The sequence below is a fragment of the Temnothorax longispinosus genome, chromosome 7 (assembly GCF_030848805.1).
Source record: "Temnothorax longispinosus isolate EJ_2023e chromosome 7, Tlon_JGU_v1, whole genome shotgun sequence".
NCBI classification, from domain to species: Eukaryota; Metazoa; Arthropoda; class Insecta; order Hymenoptera; family Formicidae; genus Temnothorax; species Temnothorax longispinosus.
The window spans coordinates 16,685,035-16,704,800 of record NC_092364.1 but is presented as its reverse complement, the minus strand read 5'-3'; the positions used below and the strand labels follow the sequence as shown (position 1 = coordinate 16,704,800).

Sequence of the window (19,766 nt, the reverse complement as noted above, 5' to 3'; positions counted from 1 at the left end):
TGCAGAAAATTTTAGAGAGCAAACGAGATAAGCTAATGGATCAATTAGAAGAAGCGAAGATTCTGAAGAATAACATCGATAAACGTAGCGTGAATATGTCGGCGATCCTAGCAAAGTACCTGAATGAAGAGGAATTTGCTGACTACCAGCATTTTATCAACATGAAAGCGAAGCTGATAGTGGACGGTCGCGAGATACAGGACAAGGTGAAGCTTGGCGAGGAACAATTAGCTGCGTTGAAAGAGGCAATTGACTAGTCGTAACGAGGGACTTAGCATGCTAAGTTATTATGAAATCGATTCGTAAATAACCGTGCATTTCCAGGCGTGAACAATGGTGTTCTGCATAATGAGTCAGCTGACTCGAAAATATAAGTTAATAGGGGTGAAAAGTTACGGGGACACACAAAAGAGAAATAAATATAGAAAGAAATGTGTACATCTTGTATCCCAAATGAATCAATTTTGTAGCTTAAAACAATACAAAAGTTACTTTTTTACAAATTTTTTAAAAAATTACTGTAAGAATTAATTGCGATTAATTAAATATTTTTGAAAATTTAATTAAAAAACATTCCGTACAAATAAATATCTTTGAGACAACAATACAAAGATGCAAAGTAATTTAATGCATGATAATGTGGAAATTTAATGCATTAAATTTTCTTTGCACATGAAATAAAAGATAATGATGTGATCTTGATGTTATCACGATCCAAGTGTGATCCCGAAATCTGAAGTGCCTAGTCTTTGTTAAGCTTGCATCGATTTTGTTGTGTTTCCCCGGTAATCCACAGAAAGAAAATAGTATATCGCTTATACATTATGTGAAACCTATCATCATGCTTATACATCATGCCGAAAACAATTACAAGGCGCTACAAAGAGTAAAGATTATTTCTCAAATTTCTTTTTGAGAAAAATTATAATTACGCGCTAACACGATTGTCATTAATTACAGAAATGCATTTGTAAATATATATACCAGGAACAATGCGCAGTCCTGAATAAGAAAAGCCAGAACGTGCGTAAACGAAAGATGAAAACGGTCGATTGAGAACGTTAACGTTGCGTAATAAGTAATACGGCTAGTGATACATATATATGTAAATCATATCTATATATATGTATGTATTATTTTTGTGTACCGATCGACGCTAATAATAATTTTGCGTAGAACGTATTTGAAAATTATTGAAATCAAAATTTTAATATATTTCTAAATATATCTATATTATATGGATATATGTAAGTGTGTGTGTATTTTCGTACGCGAATTGTCTTTAGAAATGCATCGGTAACGCCGTGCAGTGTAAATCCGGTGCGATATTTGCCCGTACGTATGCAACCAATGGACGTTCGAAAATGCTAACAATTTCTCACATGTTTAGAGAGCCCTTTGTTTAAAAAACGCAGAGCAAAAGATGCTGAAGATTCGAGAATGCACGTTATGTTAGTTACGTTAATTCATCGTAAATTTTCTCGATCTAAAATTACTCGTGGTGCCTTCTTATATACGATACGACAAGTGATATAAGAGGTAAGGGGAGTTTACGTTCTGTCTAAACAACTGCGCGGCGTCTAAGCAACTAAACGATGCAGGCAACCGAAGCGACGTTTTATGTGTATATAATAATAAATATATTGTAAGTGCATATGTGTGTGTGTTCATACTCCGACACACATATACCATATATACACGTACATACATACATACATACATACATATACACGGTACACATAAACGAATACTATTTTTACGTATTATTCTAACCCCCCGGGGGCCCTCGTGGGCCTCTATGACGCTTGTGATCTTATTTACTCTATACGATCCCACCAAGGAGTCTCGAAAGTATCGCGGGACCGCGCGTCGTATTCGAGCCTCCATGGTGGTCCAGCGAGAAATTTTATGCCACAGTCAAACAAATTCCCATTTTGCTCTTTTTTTCTCTCTGTCTCGTTTTACATTCTCGTTTGTAAATTACGCGTTTTTTTCAATACCGATTAATACTTCCTCCCCGCTCATCGCTCTATCGAGGGCGGAGAAGAGACTACAAGTGAAATTACACTGGACCTCCGAGAATCTTTGGGCTCGGTAATGAGACACTTACTGAGGACCCATGGATTTCGAGACGGAATCCATCCAAACCGCACCTCTACGAAAAAGAAATATTCGATTTCGTTCTATTATAAATACAAACTTTCTTCGTGACGCGAACGCGCTTGATCTCAGACGACATATAACTCGTCACGGCGAGACAGACAGCACGGCGCCAGAGATAGCGTGTCACAAATCCGGACCTAGACGGCCGCGACGATAATGATTGCGCATGAGAAAGACTGAGTACAGGGCATAAAATTTTGCGGCGTTTATTAGTCAGTTTCTGTTCCTCGTTTATTTCTCGATGTTCGCGAATCGGCTGCGGCGGGTACTGCAATCTTGCCGTTAATCGAAAGAGTAGCAGCCACCGTATTACAATATGTTTGCGAGCAGCAAAACATCACGCGGCGGCAACGATGTCATCGAATGCGACTACCATCTGTACTCATCCCCCGCCATGAATAAGGCGCAGCTGTTGTACATAACAAATTAATCGAAACATGGTGCTCTGGATATCTATTTTTTACGAGAAGAAACGTTCCATTTATTCGTAAGCTATCACTATAGCTAAAGACATTAATATTTAACGTTCTCGCTGTGTACATATTACTACATATAATTTTACGTGATGCAAAGGCAACATAATAATTACACATACACATTCGCGTGTCACCTGTAAGCGACAACGCTAGGTCGTTGTTAATCTGACAATATTATCCCATACAGATGTATTACGAAATCATCATTACGATAATTACATTTCTCAAGCTCGCTTGCAATAAATAACATGTTGAAATTCAAACGAAATGACTATTTCTTTATAATAACTTACCATGCTCTTAAGCTTTGTTATGTTATTAAGATCGTTAGTTATACGTTTGCGCTGCTTGAAAAATTTATTGTACGCTAGCATGTTATTAACAAGTCTTAGTGCCTGAGTAAGTAATAAGCCAAAACAATTAAATTAATAAATATTATAAAAGTTTATTTATTTTGTAATACTTTCTTTTATGAATTTAATTTATAGCTTCTTCTATATTACAAAAAATTGGAGCAAAATTTTGATGAATAATAGAGTAAAAAAATTTGTATTAGATATTAAATTGTAGCTATAAATTCGAAACAGAACCATTATCAGAATTCATTAATGAATAAATTCGTAAAATCGGAGGTTATTATATTATCATTCAATGATATACTCTGCCTTTATGAATAACTACTTTGGTGGTCGCACCGCCACTAATGTTACCAACAGCAGTTTGCCGCATTTTCGAAATTCTGACACATCACAGAAATTTTCATTCACACAATTATTTCATAACATAATTGCATACCTAAAGATCATTAAATTTATAATGATGCAATAAAACATGCATTAAATATTTTTATGATGTTTTTTCATTATCTGTAGTGGCGAATGTAGGAACTCCAGAATACTCTTTGGTAATAGTAGGTAACAAGGTAAGTATCATCAAACGAGAAATACCAATGATTTCAAAATATATTAAAAAGTTCTCGACTTATCCTGCTGGAATATCGTAACATTAGGAAAAAGATAATATAAATAAAATAATTATCTTCAAAAGAGTAATCCAAATAATTTTATAGAATTTACATGTCTTGAAGTTTTTAATCATAATGCCACGATTAGAAAATATATAAAAACATTTAATTATTCTATAAATAATGTTCGCATTCTTTCTTTTTTTTGTAATTTTCTGTATAATTATAGCAATGATATCTGTTTACAAAACGTTAAATAAAATTGATACTTTCTACATTATTTTATACCGACTATGAAGATCAGTCATAAAAATGATTTAGTTTTTTTAAATACACATATTTCAACTATCTCGATAGAGTTTCTCTTACCATGATTAAATAATTTTATTCTAATAAAAGCTGAGACGCGTTTAACAGAATACATAAGATCGCATTAGTATCACTCTTCGTTCGGTCATACCATTATCGTAGATGCGAAATCGAATAAAAATATAAAAGTATTCTCGATTTCTTTTTTAGCTTTGTCTTAAATCCTCTTCTATCACTAATAGTAGAGTATTAGCGTCTATCCACTTGATAATTTCGTTACACTTCTTGATGATACGCTTTCGATCAGCTTCCAATATCTTTCCCTTGATGTTCTTTTCCTCGACCGTACCCTTCGTGTTAAAGCAATATGGCTCGAGGTTGTTCTCAGCTCTTTCCCTTTGTTTCTCGTCTTCGGTGTGATATCTTTCCGCTTCGTTCACCATTCGCTCGATGTCTTCTCTGCCGAGGTGTCCCTTGTCATTGATAATATAATCATTATTTTATTCTTTTTGTTCTTCGATTTTCCACTGAGACTTTCAGAATGCTGTTGGCGTCAATGTCGGACGTAACCTGAGGGCAAAAATAAATTGCGTGAGAAAAAAACCCGCGGTATCCCTTTCTTGCTCGGCTTCTCCCTCTTTCAACTGGACCCGTCTGCTTTCGATTTCTTTCGTTCTCTTTTGCGATTTTGTTCCGTGCGCGGACTAGCATCCCGGATGCTTATCCGAACGGTCTGACAATTCCAATAGAGTCCCTTCCGATTCGTGCGTCGATGGCAGCGGGCAGAAAAAAAATCTCGGGACACGAGAATCGCCCTCTGCCTTCGCTCTTATCCTTTGAGCCGACCTATACATTCTCGCTCAAGAATCCTTCTTCCTTTTTTTTTATTGCGATACTACTCAGTACAATCCACCATCGGCCGGCCTATTGCCTCGTAGGATTGTTTTCTTATCTCCGACGTTGATCGTCGGAAACGTTTATTAGCCGTTTGAGCTCTGGAGGCTCTCTCTTTTAATTACTGATCGGTGATCATTAAAGCAGTCAACTGCGGTAAAGGAGATGGTACAGAGAGTCTTGCAAAAAAAGCGAAACAAATTCGAGAAGAAACATCAATGGGGGTGACTAAATATATATCTGAAGTGGATTCTCAATCAAATATATACTTAGTCATATATTATCTGTTCTATTTTGTTTAAAATTTTGTCACTTATTCTTATATATTAACTATTAATATTATTCAGAAAATTAACTACAGCAAGATTCACACAATATCCACACAAATCTTGCAAGAATAAATAATTCACTTTTTCATACAATGTAATTTTCATAGTTCTGCGAATAACGGTGTCTCTGTATGTGAGATTTCTTTTCTGATTGGAAATATATATTTAATATATCACATTACCTTTTCTAACTCGTTAAAACGTATATTTATCACAAGAAATTCAATTTTAAAAAGAACGGCTTCTCATAAAAATACTCAAATTAATACATAACTGGAGCGCTTTCGTTGATTTTCCGGTATCTCGATCGCCTTTAAAATTCTATCTAATTTTATCTAATTTTGTTATGTTACGCGAAATCTATTTCGATCTAAAGTGATGCTGAGCGGTGTTATAGCGGGAAGCTTGAATTTTCCTAAAAGTTGTCTTTAGTCTCATTGCCTTTTCCTCTTGGTAAACTCGTATTAGCACGCTCGACTGATTGTCGGTGTTTCGTGGTGAACGTCTGCGTTTGTTTTGTCGAGATTGTCGTATTGTGTCTGATGCGAGCATGCAGTCATCATGCTATCGGCCGTCTCGATGCCAAGTGAAAGAAAAGGATTATGTACGACTTCGGACTTGTCACCGTGCAAAATGGTAACCTGGACTGCTGTGCCGTAGGCAACAATCTCGTCCGAGTTTATAGACTTTATATAATTCCTTGTTGTTGAAGAAATCCTAAGAAAGTGGCTGAAAATTGATTCTGCCAAATTCTCAGAGAATACTATTGACAGAAAGTGTATCCAGTTTCTCTACGGTTAGAGAAACGGAGATGAGAGTGGCGAGGGAGTGTCTGTTGGTTTTGTCATCTAGCTCATTAATACCATAACGAACACCTGGCGACAACCCTCGTGTTTTCTCTACGTGTGCCACCCCTACGACTTTTCACCGCGTCAAGGCGGAGAAGGGGATGGCGCGTGGAAATTGAATCGCATTTTAATGTGTTTTGTCACCGAACGTAAACACTTAGCATTATCTTGGCTTTTATCACAGAAAATTGAGTAAACAAATGTTAATTTGCCTGATTAAACGACGAGCTGTTTTAACCACGGCACGTCTTTGAAATACACGCCTTGATAGGCAAAGCGATGACATGAGATTAGCTATAACTTGTAGAAGCTTTTGAATAGTGTTATCCTCGTTATTGATCCATCAACAAGCACTATATCATGGATCTTTGCCTTATCCGTTTTAACGTTACATAGCGCGCCTTTTCTATAGGCTCCAAAATACTTTTAAGAGATCCTGGCTTAATTCCTTGAAACGGACGCAAGCGATCAAAGTGTAAAAGTCGATGTTATTCAACAAAGCATTGATTTCAAGGCTGATCTGCGTAGAAGAGGACAGAATCTTTTTGACTTTTGACACACTCAAAGGCAGTTTTCAGCCGACAAATGGCTCGCTCCGCTCGCTTATTCTTCATCAGATCTTTCTTGTATTTTCTCACAAAATTCTTGCGCATAATGTCTTGACCATATACGGTTACCAAAATCTTCTCCACCAAAATAAATATTACCGACTGTTAACTTTTGGCAAATATTATCCATAAGATGTAATAAACTTTATTAAAATTTTGTATACAAAAAAATTGTACCTTTGCTCTTTCTAAATTATTTTTTAAATCAAATAAACGACGATTGTTTTATATGTCAAAATTGAATCTTTTTAAGCTGTTCTATTAAACGATATATATGTATATTTCATTGAAATTAAATATTAAATAATTCTAATGCTCGTGTCATTAGAATTCAATGTCATTATTCAGTGTAAATATCCCAACACAAAAATTTGATTGTCATCTTTAGATGACATGCAGTATGGAATTTTTCTATTGATGCGCTAGGTATGCAAGCTTATTTCAAATATGCCATCGTCGATAGTTAGTATTGATACGTTGCCGCCGAGATCGAAGATCAGAAACGTTCCTTTCACCGCGGCCCTTTTTGTCGAGCCCGTAAGCGATGGCGGCTGCGGTCGGCTCGTTAATGATCCTCAGGACGTTCAGAATGGCGATAGTGTCCGTGTCTTTCGTAGCTTGACGTTGAGAGTCGTTGAAGTACACCGGCACCCATGATCACAGCGCGTTCGTGATGGTGATGTCCAAGTAAGCTTCCGCAATTTCCTTCATCTTGGTCAAAACCATCGAGGAGATCTCTTCGGGGAAGAAAGATTTTGCTTCGCCCCTGTAATAATACGTAACGAGTAATTAATGGAGCAGTACGAGGATGAAAAACACTAGGAGTAAACTTATGAAGGAAGGAACGCGCGTGCTTATATAGTCAGTACGATCGACCCGATTCTTCACGCGGCACGGATATTTTTTTTCTCTTTCATCAAGCGCATATCATATATATACCTATATATCAGAACGGAATTATCCTCATCGCCATTTATACACATAATTAATACGCTCATTTTAGTCAGATTTTTGGTTGTTGTCATTGATGACTGTGTGAAGGGTCGATGCCTCATGTCAGATTGCATTGATGAGTTTTCGAATCGTTTACCGATTAATCTTTTAGTCTGTAAAACAATTTATTTAAATTCTTCTTGCACTATTCATGTATTCAAATCGCTATTAATCTTAATAACAAAGGAATTTACAGCATATATATGTGCACAATAATGCAGAAATTTTTATATATACAATTACAATAAAAAATTGTTCGGAGTATTCTATTAAATAAAAATATTAAATTAATTCATTTACCTATTTGTTATTTATAAAATAAAAATTAAAACTTTAAATTCGAAATATAGAAACTAAAAATAAAAAAATCTCTTTTCTCTTCTTTTTTCTACTGTGCTCTTTTCCAGGTTTAAATATACGGTTTTATTGTAACATTGGTCGACTAAATTGAGAGGTAGCCGTTGCTGGTTCCGCGGCAGGAAGTAGGTGAATTGAAAGGAACTGTCTTCTGCGAGGAGAAATTAATTCTGTAAAATTGCACTCGCTATCTTCAAAGCTGCGAATCGCTTCTAAAACTCGGTGAATTCTCTCTCCTATGCCCCTCTTCAACGAAAAAAAAGAAATTGTTTTTACATTCTACTGTTGAACTGCAAAACTTTTGTTTTTTAATAATACACCTCTTTTCAAGATAGTATACACACATACACGCACACATTTCTCAATAAGATTTAATTTATCGGTAACGAAAAATTATACATTCTATAACACTCCCCGGAAAATTCTACCCCTACTTCATATACAATACTTTCAAAACCAGTCGAATAGTTTAAGAGTGTATAAAGGACATACATACATACATACATTCATTTTTATATATATAGATAGTATATATATACATAAATTGGGAGAGTTGCTATTAATTCCTTTTAGTTTACCTACATTTTGTAGAAATCGCAATGGACACTGTATAATAATATACGATTATGTTCAATGGTTTTATTGTTTTAGATGTTGCAAAAAATGAACCTCTCTGGCATAGGCAACATTACACCGCAAGAATGTATACATGTGTTCTCCAAAATTCTAGACTTCGCACACACGTTCCAATTTAAAATTAATTAATTTAGCAAAACTTGTCGCGCATGAACTCTCCGACGTACAGAGGGTCAAATTTAAGGAAGCCCTACTGTATGTGTCGTTAGTCCTTTCCAGAATATGGTAACATATCGACAGGGTACTACTACAACAAAAATTTCAAACTAATTGTAAAATTTCTTTCGTTTGTGAAAAATTTCAATTTCTTGTTTTCAATTTTCAAAATTTTTAATTTTAAATTTCAAACTAAAATTTATTTTAAATTTAGAATCTTAGGTCTATTTTAACTTAGTTTTTATAAGAGAGTGACCATTCTTACAGATTTCTAGGCCCTTTTCTACGGTTTCAAATATGGTTAAAATAAATATTCTCTCTTTTCTCCAACGTGAAAAGAGAGAAAAGAGGAAAGATGAACCGTGCAAGAAGTTCAGACAAAAAGAACAGGCCTAATGATTAAAAGAAGACAATTTGCAAATATGCCGCTATTTATTGCACGACGTCCACGCGAATATCAAATTTTTGCCAATGGCTAAACTATTTAAGCTGTTTTATATCCTGTGCAGTGAGATTTCGTCACCGCAACTTACGGCAATGGGCATTTAACTTGTCTTATCGTAAAACGTTCCACAACTTTTCCACGAAGATGTTACGCGAGTCTATTCCTCGCTTTCAGTTTTAATCTTGTTGAGTCTTGTCGAGAGTTAAAAATCAGTTTACGATCGTTCGCCGAGCCAAACTTTCCGAACAGAACGAGAAAGATCCACTCGACGAGAACGGCGACTTGTCTCGCGATGCAAAATCGTCGCGGTGTGAGGATGTAGCCCTAATTGGAAGCGGACGTGAGTCCAGCTAAGACAGCTACGCCAAAAGGAAGCGGTTGCGGCTATTATCAGCATCATAAACACGGTCTGTTACGGCGGACCAGCCGTATCCCAAGTCCGTATACGAGCGATAGTAGATTTCGAAGCAGCGAGTCGATTTGGCGGCGCCGAAACGAGCGCATTACCGACTTCGCCGGTAGTTCCGGCGATTCTCTTCTTCCCTTGTTCTAACAATGGTGAAATACCGCAGCTGCGAGCAGAAACAGAAGCAAAAACAACGGATACATTGGGTAAACTACGCGCTCACTAGCAACCTTGCCGCTTGCCAAATCGCTTGATCTCGGCAGTCTCCGCGGGGCACTATTGTTAAAATTTTATTCGCGGTTGTTGCCACGTGACTATTCGTGCGAATTCTATCGAAATAGCACATGCGACTCGCGCAAAAGACAAATCAAGAAATCTACCTAACGCAAATCTGTACAAGAAAGTTTATCAAAAATCGTATCCGTAGAATTCAAGACTAGATTCCTTGCTATATCGCCGATCATTCTCCATAAACGCAACGTAGCTCAGTGATGCGAATTTCTTGATTGTTAGCGATAATCCTTCATCGACACAGGAATAGGTCATGCCCAGATCGATGCAGACCGCCGGTTCTATCATTGTGGACCTGAAATTTTGGGAAGCAGCGACATGGACTTGATCGTTGAATCGCGATTCCGTTACGTTGTTTCGTAACGTCCCCGGCGTTGTCTATTGTCCTGTCAATTTCGGCCTTCGCCGTTCCGAGCATCATAATTACAGGAATGAATTATGTAGGAATTGAGAACCGATTGCATCCTTGCGCCGAACCGAATTAACACTTATTGGTTAGATAAATTTTCCATTTGCATCGTTGCGCCAACATTACTGATAAAAACAAAATTTTACACGTATAATTATGAATAAAATTTCTTACTTATCTATAATTCATTAAGAGAAACAATATCTTCTAATTATTATCTGATTTGACATTTTTGCTCGAGATATCGAACGTTCGATACTGCGTATCAATCTTGTCGGTCTACCCGCGTTATTGCGTTCCATAACACGCGTTGATTGCTAACAATATTTTAATTATATTATATATTCGATTAACAATTAATACGACAGACACACAGAGGGTTGATTAAAATGTTGATTGCAATGCCGGCGGCCAATTATACGGTGCTTTGTGGCAGAAAGTGAGGCGCGATAGAAAAACAGCGAGCGCAAGATAAATGTAATTTTAATAATCTGCACATATCTTAAAATCCTGTCCCGCATGACAATTTTGAAAGCGGCCAGAAGATTTGATGTGAATCATACGTAAATTCGACACGTGACACGTTGACTCCCTCGCGCTATCGTATAATCTGAAGAGGGTCGAATATACGTTCGTGACCAGCGTCGTGAACGAAATGACGAACGAAGGGCGACGATCATACAGCCTACTCCTTTTATGACGTCATAACAAAGTTCCGATATGACTTAACTTTTTCTTCCACTCACGTGATGACGAGATATTATGGTCTCTTTCTTTTTATCATCTCCTCTTTCTTTCTCTTTTCGCCATTGATTGCTGCAACTTTTTTCTTTTGTTCAAATAAACCGGATTCAAAAAAAATTGCTAAAATTGGTATGTATTAATTTCAATAAATATACGATATGCAAATAACAAATTCTGCGAAATTCAATCTATTAGGCCGGTTCTACAATCAGTCGTATATCGGAACGTAGCCGATGGTCCAATGAGGAAAATTCGTTCTCGAAAAAGAAATTCTCTTTGGACCATCGGCTGCGTTCCGACATCCGACTCCGCCATACGACTGATTGTAGAACCTGCCTTAAGGCCCGGTCTACAATGGGTGTCGTAACTGTCGTAAGTCGTGAGTCGTAAGAAATTGACCAATCACTAGTTGATTATTCTCCTCAAATTCGACTGTGATTAGTCAATTTCTTACGACTCACGACTTACGACAGTTACGACACCCATTGTAGACCGGGCCTAAAGAGATCACTGTAAATGTAGTATTGAAATCCGCGACAAACTTTTGTAATATAATCTTAATCACAAATCATCACTTTATAATTTTGAAAGATTATGCTTTCGTTATATCTCAAAATGAAAGAGAGAAAGAGAGAGAACTTAGAGTTCTGATTATATCAGATAACAAAGTAATTAATTCTGACATAAACGAAAAGTGATTTATACAAGATCAAAATTTAGCAACTCAAATATTAAGAACTAATGGAACAATGGAATGGTGATATATGCGTATATCGCGATCACAGAGGACGCCGGAAGGATCGACTTTGCGTCTTCGTTACTTCAACCTTCTTACCTTGAACGGCAAGCCGGAGAGCATAGCCGATCGATTATCGCTTAACCGAGTTAATTCAGGAACGTGTATCGTGCTTACGTTCAGAATACACCCTACACGAACACGTACGCCAAGAGATCCGCCCTAAACTGGTCCGCCGCTGGCACGGAGAGAGGGTTTAAACGAGACACCCGCCAGGACGATAAATCCAGCTACGTGGAAAACAATGAATGGCTTCACGGAGTGTCGTGCGCTCTTAATAATTCGCTTACTCCGACGCGACGTCAGCGTACGGGACGCGGATGAAACGACGCGAGAGATAAGGAAATATACAAAGAGGGAAGGAAGAACGCGCGGAAGAACACGAGAGAAGGAAGTGGTGAAAGTGTCTGATAACTTTCGCCCCGCAGAGGCGGCGCAAGATAGACGTGTGCGAGGTACTACGCGTCGCGAGTGACGAAGAGAGTTGAATCGAATATCGAGATTGGATCGAGGGGCCCCGAGCCCTCGTAAATATGTCGTCAGACCGGTAAACAAGAGCGCTTGAAGCCGGTGCAAGCCGCATTTCCACGCTTGGCGTACTGTACGTACATATACGCACCATGGAAACGGAAACGGTCGATGGTCTTGTGGTTGTGGCCGTGGTCGTGGTCGCGCACAGCTAGGCCGGGATTTAAGTCTAGAAAATTTATCGTTCCGCGAGGAGGCAGACAGAAGCGACGAAAGGGATGACACGCGGTATGCGTGCGTCGGTGAAGGGAGGCGGAAGTGGAGGAATAGAGAAAAGATAGGGAGGAAACGGTAGGCGAGAAAGAGTAGAAATACAGAGAGGAAAGCGAAATGCTCTGGTGGATGATTCAAAACCAGTCGTCTCGAATCTCCGTTTCTCCCTCCGATTCTTGGCTGCAATTCAACGACCGATCTCCGGAATATGAGCCCGGTTATACCAATTTCGCAGTCCGCGATGCTCGTTTCTTGGCGCGATCGTGCCTTCAACTCGACCTAGCAATCATCAAACAGTTTCCGATACAAACGCGTGTAACGTGCAGTGATTAGAGACCATTCAGCGCATCGATTCCGTTCAAATAGCTCAGAGGTATTTTTTACAATGACTGGTTGAAATATAAATATCCAATTCTGAAACAAGCTAACGTATGTATTTTTCGTTATATAAAGATAAAACAATTGTAACAGTAAAAATCTATAAAGATTTTTTATGCTTACTTTTCACAACGTATCATATATAAATGCTTATTAAAAGATTCATCTTATAAGAAAATCAGTCATAGCTCTTATTTGTTTAATGTACATATAGTCAATTAATTAAACAAAAAAATTAGCAAAGATATCAGAAATGATACTGAAGATTAACTATCTATTGCATAAAGAAACTAAGATATCATATACATATGCTGAATTAATAACCTTCAATAAATTATAAAAAGTAGAAGGAGCATATCAGAAATGATACTGAAGATTAACTATCTATTGCATAAAGAAACTAAGATATCATATACATATGCTGAATTAATAACCTTCAATTAAATTATAATAAAAGTAGAAGGAGCAACGTCTCAACCCTTTAAAAAAGTGTTGGTCCAGCGTTGCTCGGCGCGGATAACGGGCTTAGCAAATCGCGCACACACATTGTGTCCAATATGGTGGTTCGAGACCGAATATAAATCCTGAAACGCTTACAGTTATTGCAGATCCAACGTAATATCCATTCGAACACTGTCCAGGCGGTTTACGCGGTAATTCGCCGATGACAACGTTGCGATAAAATGAAATCGGTCCACGGCTTTTATAACGGGTTTTAGGCGCGACGATACGGCGCGTTGTTCGATAGTCGCGGTCGTTACCGCCCCGCCGCTCTATCTAAAGAAAATCGACTGAAAGCTGCGGCAAAATAAAGCGGATACAGCATGATTTTCCCGACACAAAACCGCAAATACATTCACTTGGGTCTATCCCACTTTCAGAATCCGTATTCTCCGTGGAAATGTAACTTTGTCTCCGAAAATAAGCCGAGTTGACGTAACGCCTCGCTATATCGTGCGTTCGAATCAAGTGTCGGCCTTTAAAACGTATAGGACGACACGCCTAATACGATATTCATGAAATTCACGTGGCTTTCAATGAGATGGCTCACGTTTTGAAATATGACCAAAAGCCGTGAGCGTATATGCGAGAGCGAATTTACGCATCTCACTCTTTTCTACCAGCGCATATTTCTTCGCTTCTTTTTCCCTATTCTTCCGCGATTCACAAGGGACTTGGATTTAACTTGATAATACAACGCTTCAAATTACATCTTCACAGTGAAGTTATTCGTGTGGCAATAAGGCCTGCCCTATATGCCCGTTACACCTTTTAAAAACTTCTCGTCTGATATTCACACATGACCGCTAACTTTTTACTTCCCTATTCCAAAGAAATATGGGGCATTAACGATTGAAGTCTTTTTTCTTTATAAAATGACCGATAAATAAATCCACGTGCCTGTATTACGAGCTCTATGAATTCATATACCACTCAACGTTAGCGCTTTTCTTGCGCGTCTCACGAACGATAAAAATTCCAAGCTAAACCGGTAGCACACATTTTAAAAGATGAATCGACGATATAAACGAAGGCAGGACAGAAGTTCGTATGTCATTTCAGCATTGTTTCACTTATTCCACGAAGATCGATCGATACGTATCATGTTGAGTTCTTCGCTGTCGTACATTTTGCGTGTGTGTGTGGGGCACGGAAAATGCATAATGCATCCGTTTATACATATCTACATATACACTGATTAAGACGCGCAAAAATTTCTGTAGCTATTTGTCGTATTATAATTTCGAGAGAACGCAGAAACAACGACTGAATAAGATACTGAATAAGCTTAAACAAAGTTCTTCGGATGCATATAAATGCAGAGACAAAATGTCCAGGATATATCGCATGGGGAAACAGCAGTCGCTCTTTGTCAAAGTCCGAGAAATTGAGGGTCCGATTAAGCTGTGATAATAATCCCGATTGTAAAACAAATTGCTTTATAATCGACTATGGTTGTATTACGAATGAATCCGTTTCATTAGGTCCATAAAATGAAAGGATAATGGCTGTCGTTTGCAGAATGCACATCTATTTGCCAGTATGCGATCTGGCTGGCATAGTTAACTGCCTGCAGAAGGGAAGCGGTATTTATTATATTCCGTAAGCTGCGCGAGTAAATTAAAGCTCATCAAGGGTCCGGAGACGGCAAAGACCGTGCGCGCGGCTCCCTTATTAGACTTCAGCAGTCATCTCGCGATAAATGAGAACGCTCCCGGATACACCGAGATTATCGTACGATGGACTCCGTCGTTCTCGTCGGTCAAAGAAACTTTAATCACTCGGCCGTAACGTGTCTGAAGAAACGTGTCAGCAGTTCGAGACGAAGCGGGCAACGTTGACGATGCGCCCGAATGAACTCCCACCCTCCCCCCTCCTCGTCATCAGGTTACTTCAACAGCGTTCTTGTAATCCGGCGAGACCGAATCCGCGAAACGTGAGGAAGCATGAGGGCACCATTAATTTATGCATGGGGGCGCAGGTACTCGCGCGCACGAGCACGTTCTTCGCGGTGGTACCTTAATGGAACATCGGTTATCGGCGAAATTTCCAATAAGAGATTCGAGGCACTCCTTCGGTTCGCCTTCGGTGGATTCCTAAGATGCTGAGCTCGATGTGCGCGCACGTCACGTACGTATCTTTTGGGGACAGTTTCGGTGCTTACTTCGCTCCACCATTGCGGGCAGTGCGGATAATGTAATGCGCCCATAAAAATGCAGAGTACGGTGCTACTTCAGCTGCCGGAAGGCTGCGGTCGCACATGCCGGAACGAGCCCCGCGCACACGTAGAACGCGCGGGCATTCCCTACGAGCGACCGAGGAAAATCTCGGGGCTGCGCATTTGGATTGAATCTTCGGGAGACGGTTCGCGAGAGTGGCTGGGAAATAAGCATCACAAGTGCCACGGCGGTCTGCCTCCACCGTCTCACTGCATTCATGGAAAATCAAGAAAAGCCGGATTGTCGCGTTGACGTACAGAAAACTTGAGAGATCAAGGTAATATATCGGTTTGATTAAGGATGAGTAGCAATAAATAACACAGATAAAATTGTGTATATAAAATTAGAAGAAATAGTTCAAACATGTAGCTTCTTTATGTGCCCACTGCCCACGCGATAAAATTTGTTGTTACGAATACTTATGGTATTGATATAAAAATAATGTATCTAGATGTTTATATATATGTTTACTTACAGGGTTCTAACTAAATGCAATATATAAAAGCGCGATTGTTATAAATTTAATACCAGTAGACAAATTTGTATATATTCGCAAAATTATAGAAGAATAGCAAGTAATTACCAAGTATATATTAATTTATAAATATCAGAAAAAAATTATTTATCGGTCGCGATCAGTTATAATTTCGAACTGTTACACAGTTGCGCTTCTTCAGCAGAGAACCTAATATGAAAAATATAATTTAAGTTGAAAAAAAAAAAGTTAAAGAATTCTATCATCATATAGCTGTATTTCTATCGAGCTATTTGCGGTAGTCAAATTTGTTAAGTACCTATAGTATAATTGACAAGATTAGTAATAGAACGCTAATGTCAGCTTTAAATTCGCAATGCAAAAATGTCCTCCATCGGCTTGAAGAAGACATTATAAGCCGAAAAAGAAATTCACTTAATATCTACGTGCGCACGTTTGCGTGGCGGTTGCACCAGTCAGCTGACGATGCGACCATGCACGGTTCGCATATTTGCGTGAATTAAAGCAATTATCGGTCTCGGCGTTTCCCCTCGGGGCCGCCGGCGCCGTACAGGGTCTCGCTGCTCGGAAATCCGCGCGCGTTTCGCTCTTTACGTTATTATTTCGCTATCATTCTGCGTCGATATAATGAAGCGCACCCAGCCGCTTCGCAAAAGTGCCATTGCGATAAAGTGAACGACGCCGACGAGCGAGATGCTTGGAAAGTGGAGGAACGTGTTACCTAACTCGGGGCGTGTTACTTGCTCAAGGCTGCCGGAGATGAATGCAAAGCAAAGAGGCTCCTCGTATTAACCGCGTTACTCGTCTTACTCTTCCCTTAATTAACTTAATTCGATTGAACGAGAAGATCTCGATGTTCCCTTGAGGATTCTGTGAAAATTCCGTCGTACCGAAGATCTTCCCTCGAAATGTTCGTTTTTACTTTTAACCCTTCAGCATGTTGCTAATTTTATTTCATATATTATATTATAATATATCAATATCATATCTTGATAGAAATCGTCATTTAAAAAATTATTTATAGTTCATTTATCGATGATCAGTGAAAGAAAATTATGTAAAATATATGTAGAAGATTATATATAATAGCAAGATTAAATGTTCCTCTCACATATAAGTAGTTGAAGTTGAAATATGCGAGATTGTAAAATATATTTTACTTTACTCGAAAAATATACGCGAACAACGATGCATCATCAAACAAAGCTTCCTCTATAAGGAAGCAAAAATAAAGGAAATTTTATAGAAAGCGTAAGCTATTCGCAAGATTTATATAATATTATTGCGGAAACCATACCGAGAATGTTGTTAGTGGCCTGCTTAGAAATACTCTTAGGTTCATTCACATCGCCTGATTACAGGATTATCCCGCCAGAATCGCCCTGCAGTCTGCGCGGGACATCGGATTTATAACTTTAATGCTGGCAATAGAGTAGCATTACTTTCCTCCTTCCCTTTTCGCCCGCGAGGTTGAACCGCGTTTCTGTCCGCAAAAATAATCGAGATTTATAAACTTTTGAGCCAGAGATCATAGCAAGTTCCGACGAATGATGGAAACTCGGTCGTATCCAGAAACCGTGAGCAGTTTTCATAGCGTCGCAGAAGGCAATGACGGGGCACACAGCTTTATTTTTGCTCGATACGACCCTCATTCCGGGGTCATCAAGGAAATTAATTCTTTGTAGCATTATATAGGAATCAAATGTGTAAAGTCAATTTTAATTTGCGTTTAATAGATGCGATTGTCAAGTGTTCATCGCCGTACGATTAATTAGTGATTAATCGGAAGGACTGCACAACATCGATTTTTAACGTATATTATTTCGCGTTACTTGACAAATCCGTTGACGTACCATTGTGTCGCATATAAATTAAAGGCTGCAGATCGCGGAGTATGTACCTGTGCTCTTTGCCTCGACGTAGCGCGATACCAATCTTCACGTATCGTGAAATGGCTAAAGCGCGGCTGCTTGCCTTGAGCGATTCAGATTACGTTAATTAACGAGACGAAGTTACAGAGCGAAAGGAGAGTTTCCGCGTCGAATCGTTCTGTGGAAACAATTCGCGCCGCGCCAGGAGCTATGCTGCTGCTGCTTGCTGCCACCGCTAATTCGCGCGATTCTGTCCAGTTTCGAGCATTACGAAGTTACGTACGTACCCTACATATCTACGTATACCTACGTAGAAATACGCGTGCGAATACGCGTAGTTCCCATGATTCATCTCATTACGGAGAAACCAGATCCACCGGCACAATGTGCCGCTGCTGCACGCGACAACTTGGCGAACGCGCGTCCTCGCGCGTGCATTCGTTCGCGATTAAAATTAACACGCGCGCGCACTGTCTCCGCGACAAAGTGCAGGGTATCTACCTATCTACCTATCTGACTGCATCCGGGGTTTCCTATAGGTAGGTGCGTGCAAATCGGCGGGAAATAATCAAGGCGCGCTCCGTGACGGCGCATACTTAATGCGCGCTGATTGAGTGTCATTAGCGAACGCCGATGAGTACGGTTACTTCGGTGGCCGTCGTTCATCGGGCCGATTCGATTACCTGTATTACGTAGTTTCCGCCGCTTTCCGCACGACACGATCCTTAACGAACGGTATTAATCGGGTTACGAAACCTGCAATCAGTAATTATAAAAAAATGTCGGAATGCGGGATATGCAGGCTGTCGAAACGCGAATCGGATGGGAGAGGATGCGGACGATTACTAACGAACTTGGCGAGAATAACGAGCAGGCAGGTAGAACAGCACTCCCTTTATATCATCTGCACATAACACTAATTTTCAAAAATAGTAATTTCTATTAATTGTCGAAATAAAAAGACAAAAGCAGTTCAAGCTATATTTTTTTGCAATATGCTTATCGCGTGATTCTAGGATTCGTTAAATTCATAAAGCACACCGGCTATTTTTTTATTGTCTACAATTGGAACAAATAATTAAGTCTAATGTACCGGGAATGCATTAACTTGTTACGATAACTTATATAGTAGTGAATAAAATGATATTTTGTAAAAAAATCCAATGGATAATAATGAAAGTAAATTAAAGGGATCTGAAATTTTAGCGTACAGATTTCGAAGGTATGATAATAAATGTGATACATGATTCAGCCAGTTCCTCAATCATTTTCTCGTAAAGAGACTCTCATATTAAGTGAGATGTTCCGTTGTGATGGCCACTATCTTTACACCGTCATAACCGAGACGTCGTACCATGTCGATGTTACGATCATGGAATATCAACGTAATAATTTTCATTGATATCGTTTGCATAAGTAATTTTTAATTTAATCGCTAAATATAGCGATGGGACTTTAAAATGCATATTTCATACTGCATATATAAACTGCGCATTAAATATTGATTCTTTGACAGTTTTTGCGAGTATTCGTGTGTCCACCGTGTACAAATTTTCCTTTTATTATAACGTCGCAAGTGTCACAGGTATTTAATCTTCCAAATTAAATAGCGGGGACAAATTACGTTGAGAGAAGTACACGGTATATATACGGTATTTGCAGCAATTATATTAAAGCTTAATACTTTCATGTACCGGACGAGTCAACAGCGCAAATGTTCTGCAAAGAAAGTGACC

General features: G+C 38.8%; 1 protein-coding gene and 1 long non-coding RNA gene across 4 annotated transcripts in view; one reads left to right on the top strand and one right to left on the bottom strand.

Annotated features, from left to right (window-relative positions):
- The window catches only part of Shrm (shroom), a 116,498-nt gene extending 113,591 nt beyond the window's left edge, over positions 1-2,907 (top strand). For all 3 annotated transcript variants that reach the window (XM_071784706.1, XM_071784705.1, XM_071784703.1), the window contains exon 13: positions 6-2,907. In XM_071784706.1, the coding sequence (XP_071640807.1) occupies positions 6-257 (252 nt within the window). In that variant the 3' untranslated portion in view covers positions 258-2,907. The remainder of the gene's footprint in view (positions 1-5) is intronic.
- Positions 2,908-3,217: 310 nt separating this feature from the next.
- The window catches only part of LOC139816891 (uncharacterized), a 63,881-nt gene continuing 47,332 nt past the window's right edge, over positions 3,218-19,766 (bottom strand). The window contains exon 5 of the long non-coding RNA XR_011733111.1: positions 3,218-7,357. This is a non-coding gene — a long non-coding RNA (uncharacterized lncRNA). The remainder of the gene's footprint in view (positions 7,358-19,766) is intronic.